At 41.7% G+C, this 27,227-nt stretch overlaps 1 protein-coding gene across 1 annotated transcript; it reads right to left on the bottom strand.

The window, feature by feature from the left end:
• Positions 1-429: 429 nt before the first annotated feature.
• Positions 430-27,227, bottom strand: LOC130114438 (AP2-associated protein kinase 1-like). Its single transcript, XM_056282324.1, has 19 exons — positions 26,459-27,227; positions 20,990-21,108; positions 19,956-20,064; positions 17,832-17,974; positions 17,522-17,643; positions 17,317-17,398; positions 17,051-17,183; positions 16,827-16,930; positions 16,330-16,409; positions 16,082-16,245; positions 15,440-15,636; positions 14,682-14,921; positions 13,804-13,988; positions 13,284-13,477; positions 13,123-13,191; positions 10,179-10,280; positions 9,158-9,343; positions 8,719-8,808; positions 430-3,168 (listed from the first exon to the last, which is right to left on the bottom strand). Exons 1-19 carry the CDS (start codon positions 26,616-26,618, stop codon positions 2,327-2,329), a joined length of 3,321 nt encoding a protein of 1,106 aa, XP_056138299.1. The 5' UTR covers positions 26,619-27,227; the 3' UTR covers positions 430-2,326.

The following is a 27,227-nucleotide window of genomic DNA, read 5'->3' as shown; positions in this document are numbered from 1 at the left end:
CACTGAAAGCAAAAGTTCACATACTTTTGCCACTCACACATATGTAATATTGGATAATTTTCCTCAATAAAGAAATGACCAAGTATAATATTTTTGTCTCGTTTGTTTAACTGGGTTCTCTTTATCTACTTTTAGGACTTGTGTGAAAGTCTGATGATGTTTTAGGTCGTATTTATGCAGGAATATAGGAAAATTCTGTAGGGTTCACAAACTTTCAAGCACCGCTGTAACTAGCAGCCAGAGAAGACTGCAGTGTTCTGCACCGGGCATTGCTTTCCAATGGCTTTCTTGGCCAATCCCGACAGCAATGAACTGCAGTAGTTAAGCCAACATGCATGCACCGATTTCTGTGTCGGGTGGGAGAAAAAAGGAACCCAGTCACAATTGTGCAAAATCACTTCAAAAACCCATGCCAAAACGTGTTTTTCATTCATTTATTTGTTTTTTTTTTAATGACATACAGAGTTTTCAAAAGCTAGCTTTGCAGCATGACTCAAGTTTTTTGATATGAGTGCCTTGGTTTTCAGCATCTGAAGCAGTTGAATCCTCTATTCAGGTTTTCCTATACAACAGACTGTGGTCAAATTACACTTTGTATAAACCTCATACAGCTGTGTTATCAACTAAACACATTCTTAGAGTATCCAGCCTGTCATTGGCTATGTGCAACCTTCATTTAAACAGATTGGATGACAAAAGTATATATTTATAAAAGATTGTACATTTCAAGAGGGGAAAAAAAGAGAAGAAGAATATATTGAAAATGTGTAACTAGACAGGAACACAGGAATTATGCTTTGGGATGAATTATTGTCGATTCCCCTTAAATGTGCCAACGAGGGAACTAAAAAGTGTCTCAAGGTTGAACAAAGCAAAAAGCAATAAAATATTTTCCCATACGACTATGGAAGTAAAGGATAAATCTAATAGGAATGCCATTCAAGGGCTCATGTCAGATAATAGTACAATTACAATCCAAGCAACCGTAGCGCTGAAGGCAAGCATTATTTAAAGGTACCGAACAACTTATCTACGCATGGATTTTCATTTCAGGTGCCTTGGCAGAGTTTATCACAGTTGGAAGTCAGAATAAGTCTGTGAGCGAGGGTGGATGACGTGAAATATAGGCCTTGCGTGTTATCTCAACTGCACACAGTAGAAGCAAACTGTGCATGACTGTACACAAGTATTTGGTGCTGACCGAGTGCAAAAATAGGTCAAGTAATTGAAACAGATGACGAGGAGTGTTGAGAAAGGGACAGTGCGCCCTCTGTTGCATGTTGAGGGAATGGCGATGGGAGAAAGTGAGGTTTGATATACACCGTTAAATCAAAAAGAAATAAAGAAAACTCACTCAGAGACTATATACATAACAATGGAAGTATTCTACTATATTCTGTAAGACTTGTGTTATATAAGGTTGGAATACTATGCGGAATAAACACTAAATATTCCTTTCTCATTCCTTTCTCAAAAGAACAAACATTGTGGATTCAAAGCAAAGTGAAAAAAAATCTATTAACATACACTATCCTTTGAAATATCCACATCATTATCCAGCATCAGATTAATACAAACTATCAGACACGACAGGACAGCTCAGAGTTTATGCTGTTATCCTACCCAGTGAGACATGATGAACGCACTTAATAGGCTTTAAGAATGGAAGTAAGGCAGTTCTTTAAATCTATTTGTTGCCATTGCAAACTGAATATGCTAAAACCGCTGTGAGACGAAAACCTCAACTTGGTACTGATGACAGAACAGACGCCATGATATAAAGTTCCAATCAATAAAAAGGTGCCGTTTGGGACAATTCCCCCCCCCATTTGTGTCTTTGTGACGTTATGACCCTGAATGCCAAGCTTGTTATCTTCCTCTCTGAGAAACTGTCAGAGCCAAAGGAGTCTTCATGAAGCAATGTTGGGCCAGATTTGAATTTCACTATTAAGTGACCGATTCCAGGGAACATAACTGCCAAAGCCCAAGACAGTTTACTGAAAGGAAAACCATAACTGAGGTAGGCAGGAAAACAAACAAACACTTCACTACCATATCCACTGTGTGCGTACCAAGGGGTAAATTACAAACGTTATAACATTTAGACATGACAACAAAAATAAAAGGCAACTTGGACTTACTCTACTGCAGCATTCAAGTGTAGATACAATCTTTTACTATGAAAACTAATTTGAGCCAGTTAAGAATGAGATCCATGCAGGCCTGCAGTCCAGCCCCTGGGGCGATGACAGCATGCAGTACGCTTGTATTATTTTGCATAATTGTGTGGTTCCACGACACCATCTTGAGTGCAGCGTGTGCAGCTTCAGGGCTTCTCTTGTGGAGCCTTGAGATGAAAGGGTGCAGAGACAAAAGGGTCAACAGCGCTTACTTCTGAGGTCCATGAATGAAGAGGTCCAACAGGGACTGATCCTACAGCAGCTTGCCTGCTTACATTAGACACTACTCGATGGGCTGCCACAGGCTGCTGGGGCACAGGTCCCTCAAAATGTCGGGAATATTTGGCCAGAGCTTGCGGGCGGAATGGTTGTGGAGCAACCTGTCCCAAGACCCCTTGTTCAGGGGTTACAGGAGCAGCCACAACTGTGTGAGAGTATGAGGTCTTGGGCTGTGGGGACAGGCTGGTGGCCTCCTTTTTTTTTCCAAAGGGAGCCTGCAGGAACACATCTAGCTGCTGTTGAGCTGCAACATAGGCATGTGGGAAGGGGGCATTGGCAAACACATCAGCTGCCTCATCTTGTGAGATTCGAAATGGTGCTTCGGAGAAAACATCTGGAACAACCTCCGATTCTCTTGCTGACTGTGCCCCCTGCTGGGAATGATTCTGGGCTAAAGTGTTTGGAGTTTGTTGATGAAAGACAGTGGATGGTTGTGCTGTTAATGCGCAAGAAGGTGGTGATGGCTGGGGGGGCAACTCATGTCCTTGCTCCTCTTCATCCTCGGAGTCCTGGAGTAAAGGTCTGGAGCCACTGCAGTCATGGGCCACCACATCGCTCTCACCTCCCCTGCTCTGCTGCTCGTTCTTTTGTGGCTTCTTCTCTTCCGCTTCCTCATCATTCTCATCGCTGGAGTGAACGCAGCCCTCACCTGTTCTGGCCTCTCCCTCCTCATCGAGTGTATTGTAGCCATTACTCTCGCCTTTCAGCTCTGTAGAAAAGAGAAGAGACAGAAGAACATATTTCAGGAATAAACTTACTCTTCTGACAGTTGGCAAATGTTCAGTCAGTAACAAGAAACATAAAAAGTACTTGAATCCCAACGGTCCGACATCCAGTGCCCCGTTTCACTATCAGTCGAACCCTAACCATACCACCACCTATGACTTTTGTAACATCTTGCACACCTAAGGAATCAGTGGAGATGACCACACTGACAAGCTAGCACAGGACAATGCACACATCAGCTACTCTGTACTTCACAAGTGACCACACACACACACGCACACACACACACACACACGCACGCAGAGCTAGGCTTCTCTACTGCTACAACATGAAATCGCCTTGTTTCCACAAATAGTTTAGGAACAGCTGCAACAACCTCTAACCACACTCAGCCCCCCATCCAAAGCAATGCCTTTTGTACGTTGAGTCAAAAGGAACAACGTGGCAGCAGGTTTGGTTTTGGTTGGAGTGGATTCTGCTGGCGTATAAAGAGCTCAGAGAGTCGGTCTGTGGAAACAAGGAGTGAAAACTCGCTAGAATCAGAGGCAGGAGGGGTTAGGGACAAAGACTGACAAAGAGGAGCAGAGACATAGCGGTCTTACCTCAGGTTGTCGACAGCAGCTATTAACTGGCAGCTCAGGGGAAGATGGTTAGTAGCAGCCATTAAAAAAGGAAAATACCAGCGTTATACACAGCATAGGCAACTTTCTTTACTGCGCATCCGTTTTGAATTCTCCACAGCTCATTCATCTCATTAAGGGCGTTTCAAATATGATTTGCAGCGGGGTACGTTTAACCTAAAGATTAACCATAAAGTTGATGTCGGCTCTGAGAAACAACAACAGGCAGTGTGTGGATCATGAAAAACCTCACATTGCTCCGGCCTAATGTCCTAATGTGAGCACTACTTCTGCTTACGAACTGACGGGATGTCTGCCAAAGTAATATCTGATGTAGTGCCCATGTGAATGGTATCATGTGGACAATAAAAAATAATGAATTGCATATCTCACATGATCCAACAGGTTTTGATTAAATTAAGTATTGTGAAATTTCAAACTAACTGACGTGAGTGAATCCTTCACAACACTGGTATTTTCCTTTAAATCTCTGGGCACAGCTCAGCCAGCCAGAGACGGGGCGGCTGAGCGAGTTGTAAGTATGAGGGGTTGTGCACGTGGATAACTGCACCATGCCACTAGATGTACCATGTGAGCTCAGGCCCGACTGCAAGCACCCCTGGTTCAAACTGGGCTCAGGACCTTAATACTTGGCCAAGCTTCCCAGAATGTTTCCCTGTGTATTGTTCCCGCTAGAGGAGTGACTGTAGGCCTGTTATCCCAAGGTTACAATGACTTAAAGTAAACCAGCATACCCACATGCGTAGCGTAAAGTGCATATAATAACTATAAGGTTTGGAGAAAGCTGAGCTCAAGGGCATAAAAGAAGAACAGGAAAAGGATCGGCAATGCCAGACATCAGATTAGACTAATGAAAATATTAACTGATCTGGTTGAACAAGGGAAGGAGTAGCCTGCCAGTCAAACCAAAAATAAAAGGAAAGGATATCAATCTTATAATAAACTAGGAGAAAATTAGACTCCCTTCCTATGTTAAAAAAAAAAATAAAATAAATCAGACTAGTCACAGACCCAAAGAGACTTAAGTTACATTCACATTTACATGTTTTATTTAATGTCCCTCTTTTGAACTATACCCCCCCTCCCCATTCATAAAAATATGAGTACACACTGGATAACTCTGCTTTGACATATAGACATCTGCTGCCACGTCATGTCAAACAGTTTGGACATAACCAAAGTGATTACACCCGTCATTGTTTCAACCCAACCAACAAAGTATGTACACTGATTTTACACAACACGAGTAGGACTATACGGGCAAGGCTAGGACTCTACAGAATACAGCACTGTGGTTTCTAAGAGTAATGTTAAGTATTAGTGTATCATTGCATAGGTTAGCCACACTAAAAACTTAATTTAACTACACAACATCTTAGAAACAAACAAAAAAGCTTGGTTATACTGACCAATTACTTGTCCAGACAATATAACGGCAAACACTGACCCACTAAGTCAGTGTCTGTGACTAACCTTCACAACGTGGTACAATAGGGGGGTGGGGGAATACAAGCATATAGTTGCGGGGTTATCTCAGTAGAAACATAAGCTTTTGACTTTTGCATTACATTTCCAGAATAAAGGATCCAGTTTCACATTAACCGAGTGTAACATGGGGAACCGGGAAGCTCTGGTTTCATCTGGAGGTCAGTGTCGCTGATGATATTCAGCAGTAAGGATGATATGGAATCTAAAAGGTGACTTATGCCTGTGCGACAGACTTTCTCTCCAGTTGGGGGCAACTGAAAAACAGAACGTTTGCAGCGACTTCTATTTCAAAGATGTGATTATCAACCGACTCTAAAAAGAAAGAAAGAAAAAAGCTGCCCATGTTCTGTAACTCGTACAGCGGGTTTTGTAAGAGTCGGGCGTGGCTTTCATCATGACTGGTAACATACGGGGAGCATGAAGGATCACAGCAATATCAAGAGATGGAATCCATCACGAGATCTGCCAGGTAGTCCGATTGTTGTCTCTAGGATATGGCTGAACTCCATCCCGGACATGCGATCTAAACTCAACCCACCAGCATTGTAAAAATTACTAGGAGGGTGTGACCAAAATACTGCCACCCAACCGAGGTAAGTCACAAGCAGAGGTGCACCCACAGATCAGGAGAGCCAAAACAAAAACAGGGCTGACTCGGCCCGAGACATGAATGGAACACAAAAAGGACTTTGGACGAGAGAGAGAGGACCTCTTGAATACAGCTTCGTTAAGAATACACAGATAAACTTTTTTTTCCTTTTAGAAGTACTTATGAGCTTTATATATTTCATACCCATACTCACTTCATACATTCATTCTAAAGCACTATCAATAGTCACATTTATTCATTCATTATTACCATGATATATGAAATGTCTTTAAATATTGAACATCTTAAAGTCGACTTTTATCAGTAGTGACGAGGGGAAAATGAGACAATTCAAAGAGCCATCTTATGTACAACAAAGTTGATGGGACGATCTGTTTAGAATAAAGACTGATATTACACTGGCCAGGGGACGTCTGGTACGTGGTATGAATGGACAGGCCAGATACGACAAAGGGAACATGAGTAGGAAGGGGAAAGGGAGATGATGAGGAGGTGGAGAGGAAGATTCATGTAGACTGCACGCACGCACAACACATACAAAATATAAGAGATCACATTAAGCTTGTCCAATCAAATTGGGACAAAACGTATGCTGAACAGCCTTCCCTCGATAAGAGGTACACACCCAAAATTCTGCTCATTGTCAATAACCATTAAGACCCTGAGACTGGACCAACACATGGTATGGCAATATGGGCACAACTTGAAACCCAGAGAAATGAAACCTTTATCATCTAACTTTGGCAAGGCTGACAGTTAAACTAGCAGTCACAATCCATTTTTACTCCCTGCTGCACTTGTCTTGCTAGTGGGTCAAAGATAAAGATATGAAAGATAAACCCATCCACCAGAATAAAAGTTGGGCCATCTTGTTCCTTCACATGATACAAATGTATTGTTAATAATCGCAGTATTCACTGTAGATGATGCAGAGGGTAATGGTGCGCTGCAGTGTCCAAAGCAACACATCCAAATCAACCATCAAACTTTACACTGATCCAAACTGGTTTCACCAATTGTCATGACTTCAAGAGTACAACAAAAGTGAGAGGATGAAAAGCTGCAGTAAAAGGAAAAATAATCACCAGCGGTATGGTCAAAATGAGGTAACAACAAACATACAAGACAGGCTGAACACCAGATCTCTTACTGTACATACAATTCAGCCACAATTTACACCTGCTCCACTCATGGTTACTGGTGTATCTAGGAGTAGCTCTGCAGGACCCAAGATGGTCGATGACCACAACGGGATTATTACATATGCTCATATGATGACATCAAAACAAAACATTTGAAATCATCAGCTTGATTTGCCTACAGTTAGTATATAAGGAACACACAAGTGTTTAAAAAATGTGCCAAGAAAGCTCAAGAATGAGATAGTTATCACTCCTAGCTTATAGCCGAATATGTTCAACCAGCGAAAACAGTTGTGAGTGGTTCGCTGAAGGCTTGTCATTCCCTGTCAATAGCTTTGCTACCTATAGGCCTACATTACATAGATTCAAAGCTTTAAAAAAAAGTGCATCAAATTAACCAGAAGGCCTAAAGAATTTCTCTGCGGACTCTTGATCAGAATCCTGACACAAAGGAGTTTGCCTGAAGGTGGCTCACGAAAGTAAAGCTTTAACCCTGAACAAATATGCAAACATAGTGAGCACAATGTGGCGATGATCAAACCAGATGACAGGCGCATACAAAAGGAGTGATATCCATGCTAGAACACTTGATGTAAACTGCTGTATAAGGAAAGCGTGAGGGAGATTATGATGCAGCCAAGACAGAAGCAGACAAATGTCCACGGTGTTAATGAAAGGTTGTGACTGGCAGGGGGGTTGTCAATGGCCAGCATGGATGCCGAAAACCAGCTTATCAGGGAAGTAGAGATAGACATAAAGCCAAGGAGGCCACAAAAGGTTCCACTGAACCGATCTATGCTGGCGCCTCAGTTTCACCTTGTAAGGTGCTACATTAAGTGCCTCTGCTTCCTCCATCTCTACCCCCCCACCCCTGTTACGATTGCACGCTGCCCATTCGACCTCTCCCACCCCCCTAGAGGTCGATGAGCTGATCCACCAGCAGCAGGGAGCGGGCCAAGTTGGGGATGCTGGACTCTGAACTGCCACTGTTGCTGCGCGAATGACCACCTGAAACGTGCCAGAGAGAGAGAAAGAGAGAGATGGACATGGAAATGCCAACGGAGAATAGAGCGAGAAAGACAAGCAAAAGAATAAGTAATATTAACAGACAATATGGAGAAATAAAGGACGCGAGATTGATGAGGATGAGGGCAGGATGATGAAGGGCAGATATGTGCACGAGGAAGAAGGGTATGAAGAAAGAGAGAGAGAGAGAGAGAGACAGGCAAAGAGTAAGCTGGAGTTATATCTTTATACAGCTGCATTATTATAGGGAAAGAGGACATGAATATCATATTTTAACAGCTTAACAAAGGGGGGTAGACTTTTTTTCTATCCAGCCCTGCTTCTGAGAGAAGTTACAAAAATCAAAAGACTTGCATTAACCCTTTAGGCACGATATTAGGATTAAATGCGGGAATGAAGCAGAGGAAGCTAAATAAAGTGAGAGGATGATGGGATGAAAAGTCTTAATGTTTAGAATCAACCCAAGACTATTCTTATAAGCAAAGGTAGAATGAGCGATGGCATTAAGGCTTCTGAATGACAAGCTGCATCAATCTTTGATCAGTACTTATGTGGCTGAAGGGGGTGGCTTATAACCTGGCCTTTTGTGGGTGTGCATGGTCATCTCTAGATTCTGCTAGCCTTACCTTGATTGGAGCTTTTGGAGATGAGCACAGGGATGGGGTCAAACTCGTCCTCAGTGCCCTTCTCCCCACCCGACATAAGGAAAGCAGAGTCTGCGGCGAAGGAAGAGGAAGTGAAGGAATGGATGGAGCGGGAAGGTTAAGGCAGCCAAAGGAGAAAAAAAAAGCAAAAAACAAAGGGGGATGCAAGAGCCAAAGAAGCATCAGCATTTAAAGCCATGCATTTATTTAGTGGATAGCTTTTCTACATTCACATCAAAGATCTGCTGAAAGTCTCATTAAATCAGCCTTCATACTAAAAGAAAATGTTTGTTACCGGTGTCTGAACAGATTCTGTCAAATTTTGGGAGAAGGTGCTGCCTGTGACAGTTTGATTTGGATTGGTTTAAACACCCAGCAGACATAAAGGTAGCTATAGGATGCTGCACAGAGAATATCTTACCAGAAGTTGTCTGAACAGGGGGCAGGGATACAGAAGCCAGTTCATCCAGACAGGAGCCAGAGCCGGTGCCAGGATGGGCAGAGGAGCAAGAGGAAGAAGGGAGAGCAGAGACAGACTGGGCTCCAGGAGTAGTGGGGTGAGATAACAGATCACAGCCCAGCAGAGAGTCCTCCCCAGTCAGAGGGTCTGAGAGAGGACAAAGGAAAGCCAGAGGTACCAAGGGTCAGGGAGCCAGTAAAGCAAGAAGATATTAACTAAAGGAACATGAGAGAAGTGATCAGTCATTTTATTTAGTCATTAAGTCAGATAACTGTCTTATCAAAACAGAAAAAACAGGATGATCTCACTTTCCATATAAAAAAAAACCCCAACAAAAACAAACATGTCTAATGCTAAATGCCAATTTTTGTCAGTTTCCTCTAGTGATGCAAAGGAACCTGCACTTGTGAGAAATCCTTAACCATGACAGAGTCAAAAGCAGAGGCAGCACTCATGCTCAGTGGTAGCTTTGAGCTCCCAGCCAACATTTTGCCACAGGCAATGTCAGCCACAACAGAAGAATTCTGACTGTGGGTGTGTTCTGGGAAAGAAAAGCATTGCTAATGAACAGTGCAAACAGTCCTCTGTTTTACCTTCAAGGGAACCCCATAGTCATGGTCCAAATGCAACTGTGCATGACATTGAAGCAGTTATTCCAAACAGTGCAGTTGGCATTCATATTGAAACAGTGTCAGGTCAGGATAATTTGGCACCAGAGTCACCTTGCCAGGATGGCTTGGTCTCTAGCATGTTTATGAAGCACAGTGTTACAACATTTTGTCCACCCCTACTAAGCATTGCATACACTGTCAGAAAGCTCCCGGAATGAAAACGTTAAATGACAAGCGATATCAAACAGCTAGTGGCGAGGGGATCCTAATTGTAAATGGCTGCAAGAAATGGTTTTTAATCTGTTGGTGAAGTGATGCAAGGAGCCACGCTGTTAACATGATCTGTGCTCTGGTCTAGGGACATCACTAACCTGGCATGCTAGTGGAGATGAGCTCTGGCTGTGCTGTATGTCTCTGGGCCTGGGGAGCCTCCAGGCCAGGAATTAGGGATTCCACACACATATCTGTCTTAGCTACACAGAAATGAGGGGATGAAAAGATAAGAGAATAAAGAAATTAAGTGAAATGACAGAAAAAAAAGAGATCCACTTAACAGAGAAGGATTAAAAGGTGTAGGCCTTCCTGGCTTGTTTCCCCAGTAGGCTGTTTCACCTTCATTAAACATTAAGAGTAAGTGACATGTATAGAAAGAGAGGAAGTAGGTAATGAAGAAGATGCATGTCAGAATGGGTCATTGAAAGGCAAGGCAGGGGGAGGAGAAACAGCATTTACCATTGCTGGAGCTCTCTGCAGACCTGCTGAAGGGGTCAGCCAGGGGTAAGAGGTCAGGGAGCAGGAGCGAAGTCTCTGGAGACTTCAATCCCTCTATCAGCTTGTCTGTGAGTTATCGAGAGAGAGAGGTGGAAGGAAGCATCGAAATGAAAAGAGATGGAATGGGACATTGGATTAATAACAAGTGAGAGAACGGTAATTGAGGTGCATGTTGCATGGATGAGTAATAGGATGAGTAAAGAAAGGGAGAGATGTGAAAGGAGAAAATATTCAGTCTCGCTGAAATAAATGGCAATACCGATGTGTTAGTAGTAGGTGACAAGATATGATGCAACAGGGATCAGGCAGCATAATGTCCGAAATGGCATGTTTACATTCTCAGGAACGGTATATTATGATCAGGAAATACAAAAGCATAACTTCACTGGCTGACAGAATAAGTTGTGTTCCTTTTCAATTCACAAATGTCTTGTGAGAAAGAATGGCTTCCAAAGTTTATAAAACCACAGTTGTTCAATGGAATTGAGTTGATGATACCACACATGAGTATAGAATGTCACTACTTAAGTGTGCCAAATCCAGTAATACCATCCACTTCCAGTTAGAGAAGTGACGCACCATGCTTCTACTGCAAAGAACAAAGCCCAGCAAGCTATTAAATACCAAAACCTAAGACCATGACAGGAAGATATACCAAGATATAAAAAAAAAATCTGCTTCTAGAGGAAGATAAATATGCACACTTCATTAGCAAATGGTACATTAAAAACTCAGTTAAACACGGTTTAATTCCACATACAAAACCATGGGCATCACACTGCACTGTCCCATTCTACATGCAACCACTCTCAAGTCTTTGTTATTGTGATAACCGGAGGAAATCTATGGTAGGGCAGGTGAGAAAGAGTCATCATCACAGGAAAACACTACCTGATAAAGAAAAAGATCCCAAAACTTAATAATAATAACCTCGCAAAGTTATATCAGGTTAAATAAAAACCATGTCCATTCATGCAATCACAAGGTTAACTCCTGTAACTGCTTCACTCTGCATCCCATACTTACAGATGAATGATAAAGGAAAAAAAGGGAGCAGAGGATCTGAGGTGTGGGCTCAGAACATGGCACAGCAGATGTGACTTTTTGCACCTATCACTGTAAGAGAGAAGTCAGTGCTGATAAGCTGTTCAAAGTGCTATTTCACTTCCCTGCATATTTTTAAATCAATTCCAACACGGCATCTTTATCCCGTTTGTATCTTCAAACTAATCTCCTGTGGACACAAGAAATGTCTGTTGCTATTGTTGTATATGAGGACAAAAAAAAGAAGAAGTCAGAATTTGTTTAAATGTGACCCATTTCATGTGCGTGAAACAGACAGCTACTGATAGATTAAAGGACAGAGAGGTTTAACCACACCCTGTTTATGTAACAGCCTTAACATTTTATCCTCTTAGTTCAGTTTCTACTCTGTTAATACACTCACACCAACTCACATAATTGGTGAATACAAATCCAAGAGTTTAAAAAAGCTACAAAACTGACAATCTCTTAGGATAGTGTAAGAGTTCAGGTGAGCATTTAGTTATAAACAGCAAAAAGGGGCGACCTGGAACGAACAGCTCACGCTAGACTTTCCTCCAGTTCTCACTGGCACCTCTAACAGTGCGCCAATCCAATTAACAAAGAAGAGTTTGTCCTCGATGTTACCAGGCAACAGCAAAAGCACAGATCTGCAAGTGTGATAGGATCGAGCCGTAGTGCCGTTCTCTATTCATGGGAGCTGACAAGCAACCACTGTGGAGCCACTTGCATATCAACAAAATAGGACTGTGGAAAAATAAAAACTACAAAAATAGCAATCAAAAATTAACCTCCTGGAATAAAACTTCCAGGTAACTACCTCAATACATGAAAAAAGGGACACATGTGGTCAAAGAGTTAATCTTCAAGAGCCGAAGGCGCTACAGTACCATTAACATGGTGCACAATGTTCCATGCAGATGCATGACATTTACCTGGGGTATCAGAGAGGGAGAGGGCATTAAAATGGTCCGGAACACTCAACAATGCTGAACCTGCATCCAAACCCAGGATGCCAGCAGGTGCTTCAGCTTAACATTTAACACAACAAAGAAAGAAAGATAATGGCAGAAGAACAGAATGACTGTAAGGAATAATAGAGGGAGAACAGAGGAAGAGGGGAGTAGGGAAGGTGGGTGTGGGAATGGATATAATATGAAGTATATAACAACTCTAGTAACTTACTGTATTGAAAAGAAAACAAAAATGCTAGGTAAAAAAAAAAAAAAGAAAAGAAAAAAAGACAGCACAGTAATTTGATTTCATCGTTTCAGATAAAATAGTCCAGAAAGCTCAACGATAAGAAAAATTCATTTGACAGCTGAGGCTTCAGTCAAAGGAGAAAAGAAACTTCACTAAGTAGCATTCAGCAAATGGCTGAATGTATCCCAATGACATTAGAAGGGAAATATGCAAAGATGGGGCACAGGTATTATACTAAGCAGGAAAACAGTAGACCAGTGAGAAAAGATTAAGTTGCACAAGGAATCAAAATCCTACCTGGGAAAGCTTGGAGCCCAGGGATGAGATTTTCACTTGAGTCTGCAACCTTCTCTCCTGGTTTAGCTGCTACACAAAAATAAAAATGCAAAATAGCTTTAAATGCACCTTCGTGTACTGATGTTGCAGGTTGATCTATTTATTGGAGATGATGGTCTTACTTTCAGTTAGCTTTGCAAAGTCTTTGTTGAGAAGCTCCTCTGCTGTAAGCTTGGAGAAGTTGTCGTCCCCAAAGGGATTCCAGTTGGGCTGGATGTTGGTGGCAGAAGGAGCCAATGGGGCACCACCCTCACCTGGCTGATATACATTCGACTGGGAGGAGCAGGGGGAGCCGGACGGTGTGGTGCTGGCCGATCTACCACACACAGAAACATGTATGCATACATTGGTTAGATTGGCTGCAACATGATTTGATCAGGGATGCCATCCATCTAAGGAGATTTTATACAGGCTAACCTACTGATGTAAGCAAATTAGGTGGGAGTGAACAGTCCAAAGTTATTTCTGGACTGAATGAAGTGATTATTCACATGCTGGATCCTCCAGGCAATAAAAGCATCTTTTATTTCCCTTTGGGACTCTGTTATATGAATGAACTGTCTATCTCCCCACTGAGCTTCCTTAGAGCCATGAATGGACAGTTGATTCCTCAGATCATTGAGAAGAGTTAATTTCACTCACTTGGACTTGTTGAGGCTAGCCTCGGCTGCAGCCGCCTGTAGTAGCTGAGTTGACTTGCTGACTGGGACACCAAACACAGCACTGTGGGTCACATCACTAAGAATGCGTCTGTGGCCACCCTTGGGGGCCGTCTTTGGGGATGAGGGGGGTGTCAGGGAGCCTACTTTGTGGATCCCATGGCCAGTCTGTGGGAGGAGGAAGGAGAGGGGGGAAAAAAAAGGAAAGATTTAGGGACATGTGTGTCCAAGATGCCATCAAAAAGAAAAGCCATCTAATTAGAAAGGATGATCTGATTTGAGGTTAACACAACTGCAACTTTGTTGTGCTTGAACAATGACAATAAAGCTCTTGACTCTTGAATCATTGCATCCAGAGAAGAAATGTAATAATAAAAAAAAAAATCTAGAAGAAGATGATAATCACTTAATCACCGGCGGGCTATGATTCTTGAGATGGCTTATTGATTGCTCAAAAACCAAGGTGTAAAAAAAATAAAACTATGAAAAAGGAATACATCCAAGAACAGAAAGGCTGGAAAGAGACAGAAAAGCCGGATAATTTTAGTTAAATAGCTGATCAGTAAACATACACTTTTTCAAAGTTTCTATAGTATTGCCAACCAAGTTTGGAATGCTGATAGATTTTGAGTCAAGAGAAGAACAAACGATTTAGTCTTTAAATGATTTGTGAAAGATGAATGATTTTACTACATAATTTCTAGACTTCGTAAACTGCTGAAAGAAGAATTAAGTTTAGTTAGATATATTAGTGTAACATGTTCTACGTGAGTAAAAATCTGGATCCAAATCATCCAATTAGAGCTGCAAGCGACCCTGCATTAAAGCACAGCAAACAGCAGCATGGGGGAGGGGTGGTACCATGGCCTCTGGATCAGCTGCAGTGCAAATGGCCGCAGACTCAGGGATAGGAGTCAGATGAGGAACTGACGTTTCAGGGATGGGGACTACAGTCATGGTAGAGCTGGCTGATTGCTGGTGATGTAGCTGCAGGGAAATAACTGGAGTAACAGGCTGAGCTTTGGATGGGAGCGTGGCAGACGCCTGAGTAGCTGACTGCTGTTGTAGTTGACGGTGGTGGACACTCTGCAACATCTGACGCTATATGGGAACACCATAAAACCTTGTTTATCATAATTTATCATTCCTTCTCTTTCCCAAAATTATTACGGAGGTGTTTTCTACCTTAATTGATGACACACCGAAGAAACAACAGAAAAGGGAGAGAAATAGAGAAAACGATATAACACAGATCAACTGCTAAACAAAAATTTATGATGAAAGAACGCACATACTCTGCTGAGACATAAAGCACTCCGACTGCAGTGGTCTTTGTCTGTTAATATGAGTGGAGTTTCTTTACTATTTTAACAATCCTACAACTACTTTTGAGAAGGTAACATCTGAAATAAGAACTGCAACAGGCAAGAATTAGTAGAAGAACAATCAAAGCTTTCAAATTAAATATGGAACATTCATAAAGAATAACAGGAAACTTCAAAAATCTTATGAAGTGAATGTTGCAGACTAAACCCCATGGTAACCCTTGGATGCCATAATTGGTGTGCGGTTTGAAGACAGGATCCCTGCACAACGTACTGATCTTTCAGAAAACCCACCTGCTGGTTGGCTTGCTGCTGTGGACCGAAGAAAGCTGGGGCCTGTTGCTGTTGTATGAAGAGCTGCTGATGTTGGGGTGTGGCTGGTGGCTGTACATTGATGGTTTGGGCCGGCTGAGGTGCAGCCTGTGCAACAGGAGCCTGTTGAGCAGGTTGGACAGCTGCAGCAGCAGGTGGCGGGACATTAATCCCAACACCTAGAAGGAAGCAAAGAAAAATAAAGGCTGCTTTATAGGGCGAAAACCAACAACTATTTGTCACATTTTATTAATCATTTTCTCAAGTACGCTGCAACACTGCTGATCATTTTGCCATAACCTTTACTTTCATCAATGTAGCAAGGCTTCTTTAAACAGAAATAGAGCAAATCTTGATGAAAAAGTTAAAAAAAGAAAAGAAAAAAGAGAGTTCAAATCAGTCTTTTTGCAAGGAGGCACACAGATGGGATGCCATCCTGACTCTAGGTTTCCAGTTAAAAAGACAAAGTCCAAAATCAGAATTGCAAGGCCTTACTGTCTCAGCCAAAGGCTTGTGTAGTTCATTCTAACCAGATCAATATAGTACATCTATTCCATTAGGCACATTTTTACCACTAATGGTCTCAGGTTTTAAATTACAGAGATAGTAGAGGGCTGCCCATACCAATACCCTGGGATCCTCCGGCAGCCACATTAGGCCTCTTGCGTGGTGTGAGGGCAGGCTGGATGGGCAAAATGCCTGATATAGGTTGGGGCTGGGCCTGGCCAGCCTTGGGCCGCTGCCGAGGTGCAATTGAAGTTTCTGTCATAGGAATGGGGTCTGTGAGCCTTATGAAGAGAAAGAGAGAGGCCAAGTCATGTTAGTGTCTCCTTTAATAATAAATACAATAAAATGTTTTGTTTTTGACTCACCTGGCTTTGGTCTGACTCTTTTTGGCCACAGCTTCACTGGCTTTGATAGGCTCAGGAAGTTTTGCAGGAATAGGAGAATTCTGGGACAGTAAGAAAAAATGCATTTTATATAAATGAACAATAACAAAGGACAGCTTCACTTCCCAAAACCTGACTATCAGAGACTTGGTATGATATTATTTTGAGTATCACAGGTTTAACTGATCTACAGATTCCACATTTGGACCTTTAACGCTGCTTTGTGGGTGAGGTTTGAAATGTGCTGAATCGGAGGGCTAAGTGCTGACATTGCTATGTCAATACGTTGCAATTGAACTTGGGAGATGGAATGCAGCCAAATAGCAAGGACCAAAAAGCCTAGCCCCTATTCAGTCATTTTGTTCTTGCTATTGTTTCTTCTCAAAACCATGTGGTGCAAATGAAACTGTATGTCTATGAGATGCACACTAAGTTTCACAGGCTAAAAGAAGAGGAGTGCACAATATGTTTTGCCTTACATGTGCATTTTGGACTGGACACTCTCGTCTAGCCAACTTAAAGGCAAAGTAGGATACTTGGTAGATGTCTGGTCTTTTGTCAGGGTCGGGTTCAAGCATGTATCCTGAGTAAACATACACACATGGAACGATTAGAAGCAGACAAAGATAAATTCGCAACCCAACACAGCATGCATAAGTGCAAAGTAGAACAACTGAGTATATTCTGGGTAAAGATTACTCACTGATGAGGCAGTGCATGTCCTGGGAGTAGCGGGAGTTATCTGGGATAGTGAAGCTACCATCACAGATAGCCACTTGGCTCTCCCCAAAGGGTAGCACGAAGTAGCAAAGCTTATAAAGCAGGCAACCCATGGCCTGCACACAAAAAAGAACACTGATAAACAAAAGATTTGTAACTTACACCCAAACAGTTCAGTACCTATGAATGCTCCTGTTATGATGGTAACATTTTAGGTGCGAGGGTAGTTATGAGAACAGTTGTCCTCACCCAGATGTCTGCCTTAGTAGTGATGACCTTGCCACCATAGAGGTTTACCATCTCCGGAGCACGGTATGAAAGAGTAGTGTACCTAGTGACAGCAGTCATACATTCATCATTAGTAGAGTTGGTCACAATTAGTTTATAATGCTTAGTTAATTAAAATATTGTTCCTCTAGCCATCCTGAGGCATAATGTTCTCCGGGATACTCACTTCTTAATTTCCTCCTCAACCACTGGCACCCCTTCTGACTGTGGATTCTGAAACCGATTGGTAGCGCTCCCAAAATCACAAAGTACGTAATGTCCCCTGTCATGCAGCAGAATATTCTCCACCTACACAAAAAGGAGATGACAAGATTAGTTGAGACAGAAAGAAACACAGCTGAACAGGACCATCACAATTAATTAGTTCCAAATAATCAGCATAGTTAGTCATTGTTGTGACTAATACATGGCATATAACAGAACGGTCTTGTGCCGTGTTTAGTTAATGTATATTTGGATGTTTATTGGGGATGTACCTTGAGATCTCTATGAATGATTGGAGTCTTGCACTGGTGGAGGCGCGCCAAGGCCTCACAGGTGTCACAGAAAACCTGTAGCACTTCGGTCTCGGTGAAGCCCGTCTGTAGCCGCTGGTTCATTAGGTTCACCACCTGTCCACCTACACAACACACAAATGCCAAACAAAAGACCACAAAGCGTACATACAGAGGCAAAAGGTTAATTAGGGGCACATCTAGGTGAAATTCTGATGGAGATGTCAAATGCACCTAACACTGTTGTGTTATTGTGTACTGTATATTGTGTATATAATGTATGAATTCATTGTGTACAGTCCATGTAGGTCTGTAGTATTGTCTCTTTTTCTTGGGATGGTGTGTCCTTTGTCCTTGTGTTAAGGCAGAGAGAGCCAGAGAAGAAGAATTTCATTGTATTCTAATACATAGGACAATAAAGTTGAACTTGAAACATATTTAGCAATTTAAATGTAATTATGTAATTTTATACGTTAAGCATGCAATCAAAAGGAGCTACTGTATTTTTCCCTTTTTAGCATTTTACTTTACACTATATGTAAGCCATGTATTGCTTTACATGATTTGGGGCAAAAATGTTTAACATCGAACATTTATATCTTGTATGGGCCCGGGGCCATTACAAAAAATACAACTTACTGTGTTCAGCTGATTTGTTGTTAAGTTATAGCAGTGTTTCCCAACCCAGTCCTAAAGGAACCCCTATCCTGCAGATTTTCATTGTAACCCTGCATAGGTAGCCCTGCTTGTACTTACTCAACCAATCATCTCACAGCACTTAATTATGCAAGGTGTGCAACGTCTGACCTAATTCATTGCTGATTGGTTGAATAACTACAAACAGGTACCTATTCAGGGTTGCAAAGAAAATCTGCAGGATAGGGGTTCCTTGAGGACTGAGTTGGGAAACACTGAGTTATAGGTTACAGACCAATTTACTTGAAATGCAGCTTTACTTGGAACACGGCGAGGAAGCAGAAAATAAGCTGACTTTATTTAAAGGATACCCCAATAATAATGATAGCTTTCTCCAGCTCAAGCTAATCTCCAAAATTAGGTCATTTTTGTCAATTGCCGATCTGCAAAAAGTCATACATGCTTTTATCTATTCTCAGCTTGACTATTATAATGCACTTTATTCTGGTATCAGCAAGGGCTCCCTCCACTGTCTGCAGTATGTTTCTTTTTATGAGAGCTTTTACAAATGTTCAATATTTGTTTTTATTTATGCTGTTTTGGTTTTTGCTCTTATTTGTTTAGTCTTACGCTTGTTTTTGCCTTGTCTGATTTTATTTTTTTGTGAAGCACTTTGTGGCATTGATTTAGAAAAGCGCTGTATAAATAAAATTATTATCATTATTAATTCTTTGATGTTTACCAAAGATATTGGCTGACAAAACACATGAGCCCTCCATCCATCCATTATTCAAACCGATTATCCTGCTGTCAGGGTTGCGGGGATGCTGGAGCCTATCCCAGCAGTCACTAGGCGGCAGGCAGGGAGACACCCTGGACAGGCCGCTAGGCCATCACACCTGAGCCATTTCTACAAATAACAGCTCTCAGTTTTGTAGTGACTGAATTATGGGTTTAGTTGATGAGAATGGCAGTCGGCTAGATATCTGATGGACTATCATCAGCAAATAATGCAGCAGCGGCCAATAAAGGAGCTTCACCTAAAGCCCCACCACCGCACAACCCTTTTGGTGGTTGGGGCGGTGTAGACGTCCACGTACACCCTCCAATACACATGGAGCCAGCCAACTGCTTCTTTCACCTGCCAGCAGCAGGTTTCTTCGGGGCAACATAATGCGTGCAGTAACTCATGCTATTTCCCCCAGATCCACTCACATCAGTGCAGGCATCCGACCACCTGTAGGAGTCACTTGTTGCAATGTCAGCACTCCTACCAGCTACCCACCCAAGAGCACTGCCAATTATGTTCCCTGCAATGCCTGACTATTCTGACTAATGCCAGAAGCAACAACGGAGTTTGAAACCCTAGCATTGGGACGCTAGCATATTATATTCTGCTGTGCGACTCTCATGATCATGTACCTTTGAATTCAGCAGAAAAAGGGAGGGAGAGAGAGCGGGTTGAATTACCTCGACAGAAATCCATTAAGATTAGGACTTCCCACACATCACCCGCTCCTACTGCAGTTATGCTGGAGTCCAGGAAACCAACTATGTTTCTGTGGCCCACCAAGTCTCTCTGTGTAAACAAACACACACAGAGTTGGGTAAACATGTACAAACAATGAGAACTAGGACTGGGAAACAAAGAAAAAAGACAAAAAACAAAAAAAAACTTGAAAAACAAAAAATTGAAAGCAACCTAACACAATAAAGTAACTCATGAAAAAAACTGATTAGTGTTAAGAATTCAGCTCATTTCTCTGTGCAGAAATTATGAGTATGTACAAAAGGGCTGATAACCATCCTGAAACAGTCACGCCCATCAGAATGTAGCTCCAGGAATTAGAAACCCTCCTTTATAGTAAGGACGCAAGCTAGGAACATGAGGAATAAGGGAGTTCAAGGCATAAAAATACTAAATTAACCTTTTCAGGATTCGCTTGGTTAAAAGTTGAAAACGTGACCACAAAGCTCTGCCGCCTTTCCTGAATATTCTTTTCAGCTAGTACTGTTACTAGGCCTAGGTCAGGAAGTATTTATTTGCATAATTAACAGTGCTTGTGTTAACCTACATAGAAACCCAGAAGTTCTAGTTGGTTTCCAAACTCGTGCCACTGAAAGCACACGTGTACATACAAAGCCCAGACTCAACACTCCACCAGCACCATCATTTGGCTAATACACACCCCTAGTGAGTCTCTCTGTAGCACATGCAAGAATTTGATAAATCTAATGAACTTTTCCGCAAGTGAAGATGTTTCACAATATCGGCGTTGTCCTGAAAAAGAAACTCTTGATCATCTGGTGCTCAAAGCCCCCCCCCCCAAAAACCCCAAAAAAAACAAACAAACCCTAATTTATAAATCCAAGGGTCGAAATGACACATCTGGCACCTTCTCAGGCAACAGGACAATACATTCTAACAAGACTATCACATGTAGTTGGAAGATCTGCACTATCCACTTGTGGATATACCCACAGTTCTAGATTGGCTTACTCACCATAATCTGGATCTCTAGCTTGCAGACCTGTAGGTCATGTTCGTTGTTAACATACATCCTTTTGAGAGCACATCGCACCCCCTGGTGAGTCCGTACCAGGAAAACAATGGCAAAACCTCCTGCAAAAGAGAAAGAAAGGGAATATGAAATGGACAGCAATGTTTTTCATGTAGAAATAAAAGAACTTTGAAGTGAGGATGACAACTGAAGCCATAAACAGCTATTTTAGATTATGTTTTTCCCTTAGACCTCTGTTCTCCCAGTTATGGCTGCAACCTGCTATATGCTGCATGCACACAGAGGTAGCAAGCCTTTTTGCATTCATGAGGAAGGGTACAATACAGTATGTATTGACTGTTTTTTACTGTGTGCTGCACTATTCGGAGGACTTACCCCCTTCCTGTGTGTGTACCTATTTCACTGCAGGAGTTGTTTAAGTTCCTGCACCAATGCCATCAAGACAAACTCTGGTACCTTTATTATACTTTGGGGGGAGGGGGGGGCAAAGGTGATTCTGATTTCTAATGATAAATAACAGCATAAAATTACATTATTCTATAATCTGTTCTGAAAGCCTCAATTAAACCAAACACTGTGCTTTGATCCCAAGCAGTTTGGCAACCACCCCAAAAATTACATTTTTGGGATCACCTCAACAGCGAACAAGGCAGATAGGCCTAAGAGAAGGCAAACAACCATCTGTTCATTACCTCACCAACACACAGCTCTTTGTCAAATAAATACACAAATGTGTTCACAGTCAAACGCAAAACTTATCCCACAACCCTCAGTGAGAACCATGTTTAGGGAAAGAAGGGAACCCTCCATCAGAATGGTTGTTGTGGGAAAGGCCGGTCGACATCTTGATAAAGAACTCAAAATTGCTCCATGTGAGTCAGCGATTGGCACAGGAAATACAGGGCGTGACTGAATTTATCATCTTGCCTCCCATCAAATGATGTTGATTTACAAGGAACTTCTAAGAATAACGGTCTCCCTCTAAAGCAACTCAAATGTAGGAAAATTCCCTTTATACATGGGGGTCTTCACATTTAAAAAAATTTTTTTTTTACAGCTGGCATGTGCAGTAGGGCTGGGCGATATATCAAATATTTGAGACATATTCACAACGATTTTGTTAGAAACATAAAAGAGGCAACATTTGAATATTGTGGTGATCTTAATGCAGCCATTTGAAATTCCTGAAGACTGGGCAAGTTGCAGTAGTCTTGCGACCCCTCCATGCGAGGGGTCGCGAGGACGAGAGAGTTTGTGGAGTACTAATCTTGTGTGGCCAGACGTCTGTCTTGTCAAGCGCACAGAGCACGTAACTATAGGCTTCATTGTATACCAAAATGCAAATAACAACACAATGAATCCTCTCAGCAAACCAGGAAGTAAATTTGGAACCAGAAAGTAGCCATGGGTGTTCCCCGTGGACATAATTCCAGCAGCATTTCAGAGACGAGAGAGAGCCAGAGCCAGAGCCAGAGAGAGAGAGCGAGAGAACGAGAGAGTGTTAAAAATAATGATTGCTTCCCTTAAAGGCCATCAACCCCAGATATAATTTACGTATCAGGTTCTAAGTTCTTTGGAAAACCCAAAATTATACATTCAAGTTCCAGAACAACTATCGGAAATTTATTTTTTGGGAGACATTTTTGTATGCCATTTTGCCAGTATGCATTACAATAATGTGTTTACTGTGTTTTCAGATCTGACTGCAATTAATAAAGGCTGTTTAATCTAAATTATGCTTCTGATTACAAAAAAAATCATTCAGTTAAGCCATTTTGGAGAGAATGCATAAATATTAAGGTATAGATCACCAAAAGTTAAAAAAATAATATCAAGAGCTTTTTTGCCATACTGCCTAACAGTTCATGTCCTTTTAGTCAAAGCAGGCTAGGCCTGACTTTAATGGTGATGAATACTGTGCCAAGACTCTTGGTTCCACCGCACTGAACCTGATGTGTGTGGGCAGGGTACTTACTGAGACAGATGATGTCATCCCTACTCAACTGATTTGCATCGAATCTAGTATGTTAAATTCTACTGTCATCACTGACTTTTAGATCAAGACTGGCTTTAATTTTCAATAACTTGACGGGACTGGGCTGACACATATACATTGCACCCCTGGTGTTCCTGTTTGTAGAGGCCTCCAAACAGACTCATCCTCTCATAGGCTTGAGCTAATACGATGCATTGGGCTGAGTCATTCGAGTCATTCAACTGGCATTACCAAGCCAAGGACAGCTCCGTGTGACTGATCTGTCTGAGGTTTGGTTAGGACTGCCTTGAGCTACTTAAGTGTGCACTACGTGATTAAAGAAATGAATGGAGCACAGTGGTAGTATGGGAGTTAGCATTACGTTATGAAAAATACTTGAATAGACTTTCCTACTTTATATACAGTAGGTTAAGACTACCTTGAAAATGACCACAAACACAATGAATTTATCATTTATATAAAATTTGGCCTAGTGCTTGGATACAACTCATAATATCACATCAAAAATAACCTTCAGATATAATAAATTGTAGATCACATGACATTTTCACTAAAATTAGTGTAAGAATTGACAATGCAATGCTGTGCCACTGTAATAGGATGCAAAGGGCATCTATTATATGCTGAAGTAATACGTGTATTTAGGAGTTGTTCCATTGTGAGGAAATAAAATTCACCAAAGCTATTACCACATCTTCGATCAGAATACATAGCAAGGTCCAGCACAAATCACAAACACATGGAGGAGTAGCCCTTCAGTGTGTGTGGTCCCTCCACGTCTTGATGTGGGACTCGCACTGTTGAGTCCCTGTTGTTTTACACGGTCTAATCTGAAGTGCCTGTAACCAGAAGGATTAGCAGTCTTCTTAAGAAAAATCAAGCAGTGGTCTGCACTCTAACCAGACAAGAACAGCCTAACAACAGTAGGAGAGCTAGAAATAGGCATTGCCGCTTGACGTAACTAGCTGTCAGGATAACAGTTTACAAGCTCACGCACGCAGACTCAAGCAAACGCACATCAGATTACACCTTCACGTGTCATTATAGCATTAAGCAGTATAACACTGTGTCAGCTACTGTGTTTATCATCAATGCCAACTTTAAAATAGCCATATAGACTCAGACAATTATAGATACCCACATGGTTACTACATTGTTTACAATCGTGTCCACTACAAGAAGACACCATGCTATAGGAAATAACCTACGATTCCCACTGTTTCATCTACTGATGATATTTCACATGGCCTTTTCCATGTCATCTGCTAGTTGATAATTGAAAAGTGTGTGCTTTTTATTAATCAGGAACCTATTTTAATCCAGCACACTTAGCGGAACCCTGCTTTATGAAGTCCAGCAGGAACTTGGGATCCATCCTCCATTACAATGCCGCATATATAGCCCTGGAGGTAATGTTACCTGCAGTAATTCTACACAACTAGAAGAAAATCCTTCTTATTGACAGTGGGGAAAGAAAGCCATGTCATTAGAAATCTGCAGACAAGGCAAAGGAGGATAACTAATCATAAACACCTAAATTAGATTCACATATCTCAATTAACGACTACAAAAAAGAAAATATACAGCAAGGCACTAACCTCTCTAGGCTTGTATTCATAAGAGACCATTTATATTTCACCTGTATCTGAATGTAAAGTCTTCTTGTCCAGTGTGGCTACAGCACACAGAGCTCAATAATGTGAATATGAAAGTATATAGCAGATGTTGAAAAACAAAAACCATTTCCAAATGACAGTTGCCAGGCAAATAGCAAAATAGAACATCGACTAAAATTACAATGTTCTGATGAAATAGACACTAGAATGACTAAACGGTGCAAGCAGCAGGTCAACAACTAGGGCAAGACAAAAAACATGATCCAAAAAAACAAAACAAAACAAAAAACATTCTAACTACCACTTCATGGGATGTGAAAATTTTGGGGTAATATTAGTCTCTGCAAAATCTGAATTGTCAACCATTCTAACATTGCTTCTTTTATGTTAAACCATAGATCAAATCCTACCAGTTCTTAGAATTGAGAAAACACAACCCAAGTAAGATGAATTTAAAAATGTCAGACAGCCACTTCGATCAAGAAATCTGCATATAAGGCAGGAAGTGGGGGTGGATGGATACTCCATTCATGTGGGCATGTCATGGCCCAACAGATGGTGCCCATCCATAACACTGATGAATTAATTACTCTTTGACTATCAATTATTTAGTAACACGCGCTCTTGGCTGACAGAGCATGGCAAAAACTCTTTGTGGCGGACGATCACTTAGGTTACCTCCTACCCCTCTATAGTTTGAAAGAAAAACAAGGTCTGAAGCATTGGCAATTTAAAGCGTTCGATAAGAACGTGTAAAAAGAAAGAGTAAATGTTAAGTGTCTCAATCATAATACCAGCCTCAGAATCACAAAACAAAATTACCCTTTCTTCCCTGAGCTTAACTATTTTGGTTCTTTGAACAGCCAGGTAATAAAAATGAACAGTTTAGCAGTAAACTTTCACAATGCCCCTTAAGACTGGTCAGTCACCACTTAGTCTGTCAGAACAGTATAGAAAGCTCAGGGCTTTGACCTGATGTGAAAACGCCTAGCTCATCAGTGGATCCTATTATTACCTAATATCCACATTCTGATAAAATCTCCTAGCTAAAGAAACTATTTAAGAAAAAAGAAGAAACCAAAGATAATCCAAACGTTTAAAATCAAAATTTGACTTGCCCCTCCTCTTGTAAACTCCAAAAATGGTGACTCAGCATGGCAAAGGTTCCGCTTACACTATAGCAGGTAACCAACTACCATGTTCCTCCCTGCCCTGAGGTATGAAGTACAATAGCGTCATGACATGAAAACCTGAACAAACTTTTGGAACTGGGCAACGTGTTGCTTTGCACACAACGTTCGTATTCACAGTTGTAGTCATGAGCTCAGACACACATATTCCCTTTATCCTGGTTTTGACTACATATGGCCTTGAAAGCAACACCTGTATAGCTTTGCGTTGACTAATTGACAGCATTGACTTTGCAAAGTAACTATACAATCTATTGCTTATTTAACTATATATAAGATTTATATGTAAATAAAAGTCTATAGATAAAAAAAAACCTCTTGCTATGGAGTATGCTGGACTACATGCCAATCAAGACAAACTGGCAACCATACAACGTGTCTACCGCAGTTTAACAGCTGCTTCACGCAGTTGTCAAACTAGTGCTTCAAGCAGCCAAAAAGCATGACCTCTACACGTCATGGCTTTCTTCATCGAAAGTCTAGTCAAGCTGGCATCGTTATTTTAAGTGGCCAGGCCAAAGCCTTTTCCAAGAGGGGGGCCCGCCTCTGCAGAAAAGCTGTTTTGTTTTGACTTTGAAGCGTGTGGGATCGTTTACGATAGCGTTGTGTAGGGTGCACGCAATTCACAAAACTGCAGGGTATCGATCACCTTCGGCGACAATTTCCTCGACGGTCACTTGATAACGTCCAATGGTAAAGACCCGTCCAATGAAACTGCCACCTCCGCCGGAACTGCAGCCTCCTCCACTTGCTCCAGAACCAGGCCCAGCATTCACAAGTTCCCGGCGCGTATCAAAAAATTTCTTCATTTTCGCTGGTGTTGTCCAATGTGCAGACGACGTCCAATTAATCTGTTAACCACGAAACCTCGTCGGTGCCAGTCACCGTTGTTGTTGTTGGTGGCGCCAGCAGAGTTGCTACGCTAACCCTTTGGATAACGCTGGGTTTTAATTGAATGAACGCAGCCAGCTAGCTACTGTATAACTGCTACCTAATAGATGCATCAGAGAAGACTCCAAACAATTCCTGCGAGTGATATTTAACTCATCACTCCCGTAAACATGTGTACACGTACATAAGAAATGTACATATTTGTTACGAATAAGAAGATGTCCATTAAAATGCCACCGCTTGAGATTCAACCGACGGAAGAACTAGTTAGCTAGCTAGCCAATCTGTGTGAGGGAAATACGGCAGTTAGCCTTTAGCTTAGCTAGCTAGCTAACTAGTTATGTACGGTGACAGCTGTCAGTTGATGTTATACTGGCAGCCGAGCAGTTCCTTGTCACTCCATGTGCCTTATTACGCATCTCCTCTGTTTCCTTCCACACGGGACGTTATTTATTCCATAAGTTGCGCTTTACATCGGCGCCGAACGCGGTCTATCTTCAGCCCTGTCGCTAAGTCTGCTGAGCCGC

This window comes from Lampris incognitus, chromosome 1, assembly GCF_029633865.1.
Source record: "Lampris incognitus isolate fLamInc1 chromosome 1, fLamInc1.hap2, whole genome shotgun sequence".
Classification (NCBI taxonomy): domain Eukaryota; kingdom Metazoa; phylum Chordata; class Actinopteri; order Lampriformes; family Lampridae; genus Lampris; species Lampris incognitus.
The sequence above is the reverse complement of the archived record's forward strand: the minus strand, read 5'-3'. Positions and strand labels throughout refer to the sequence as shown.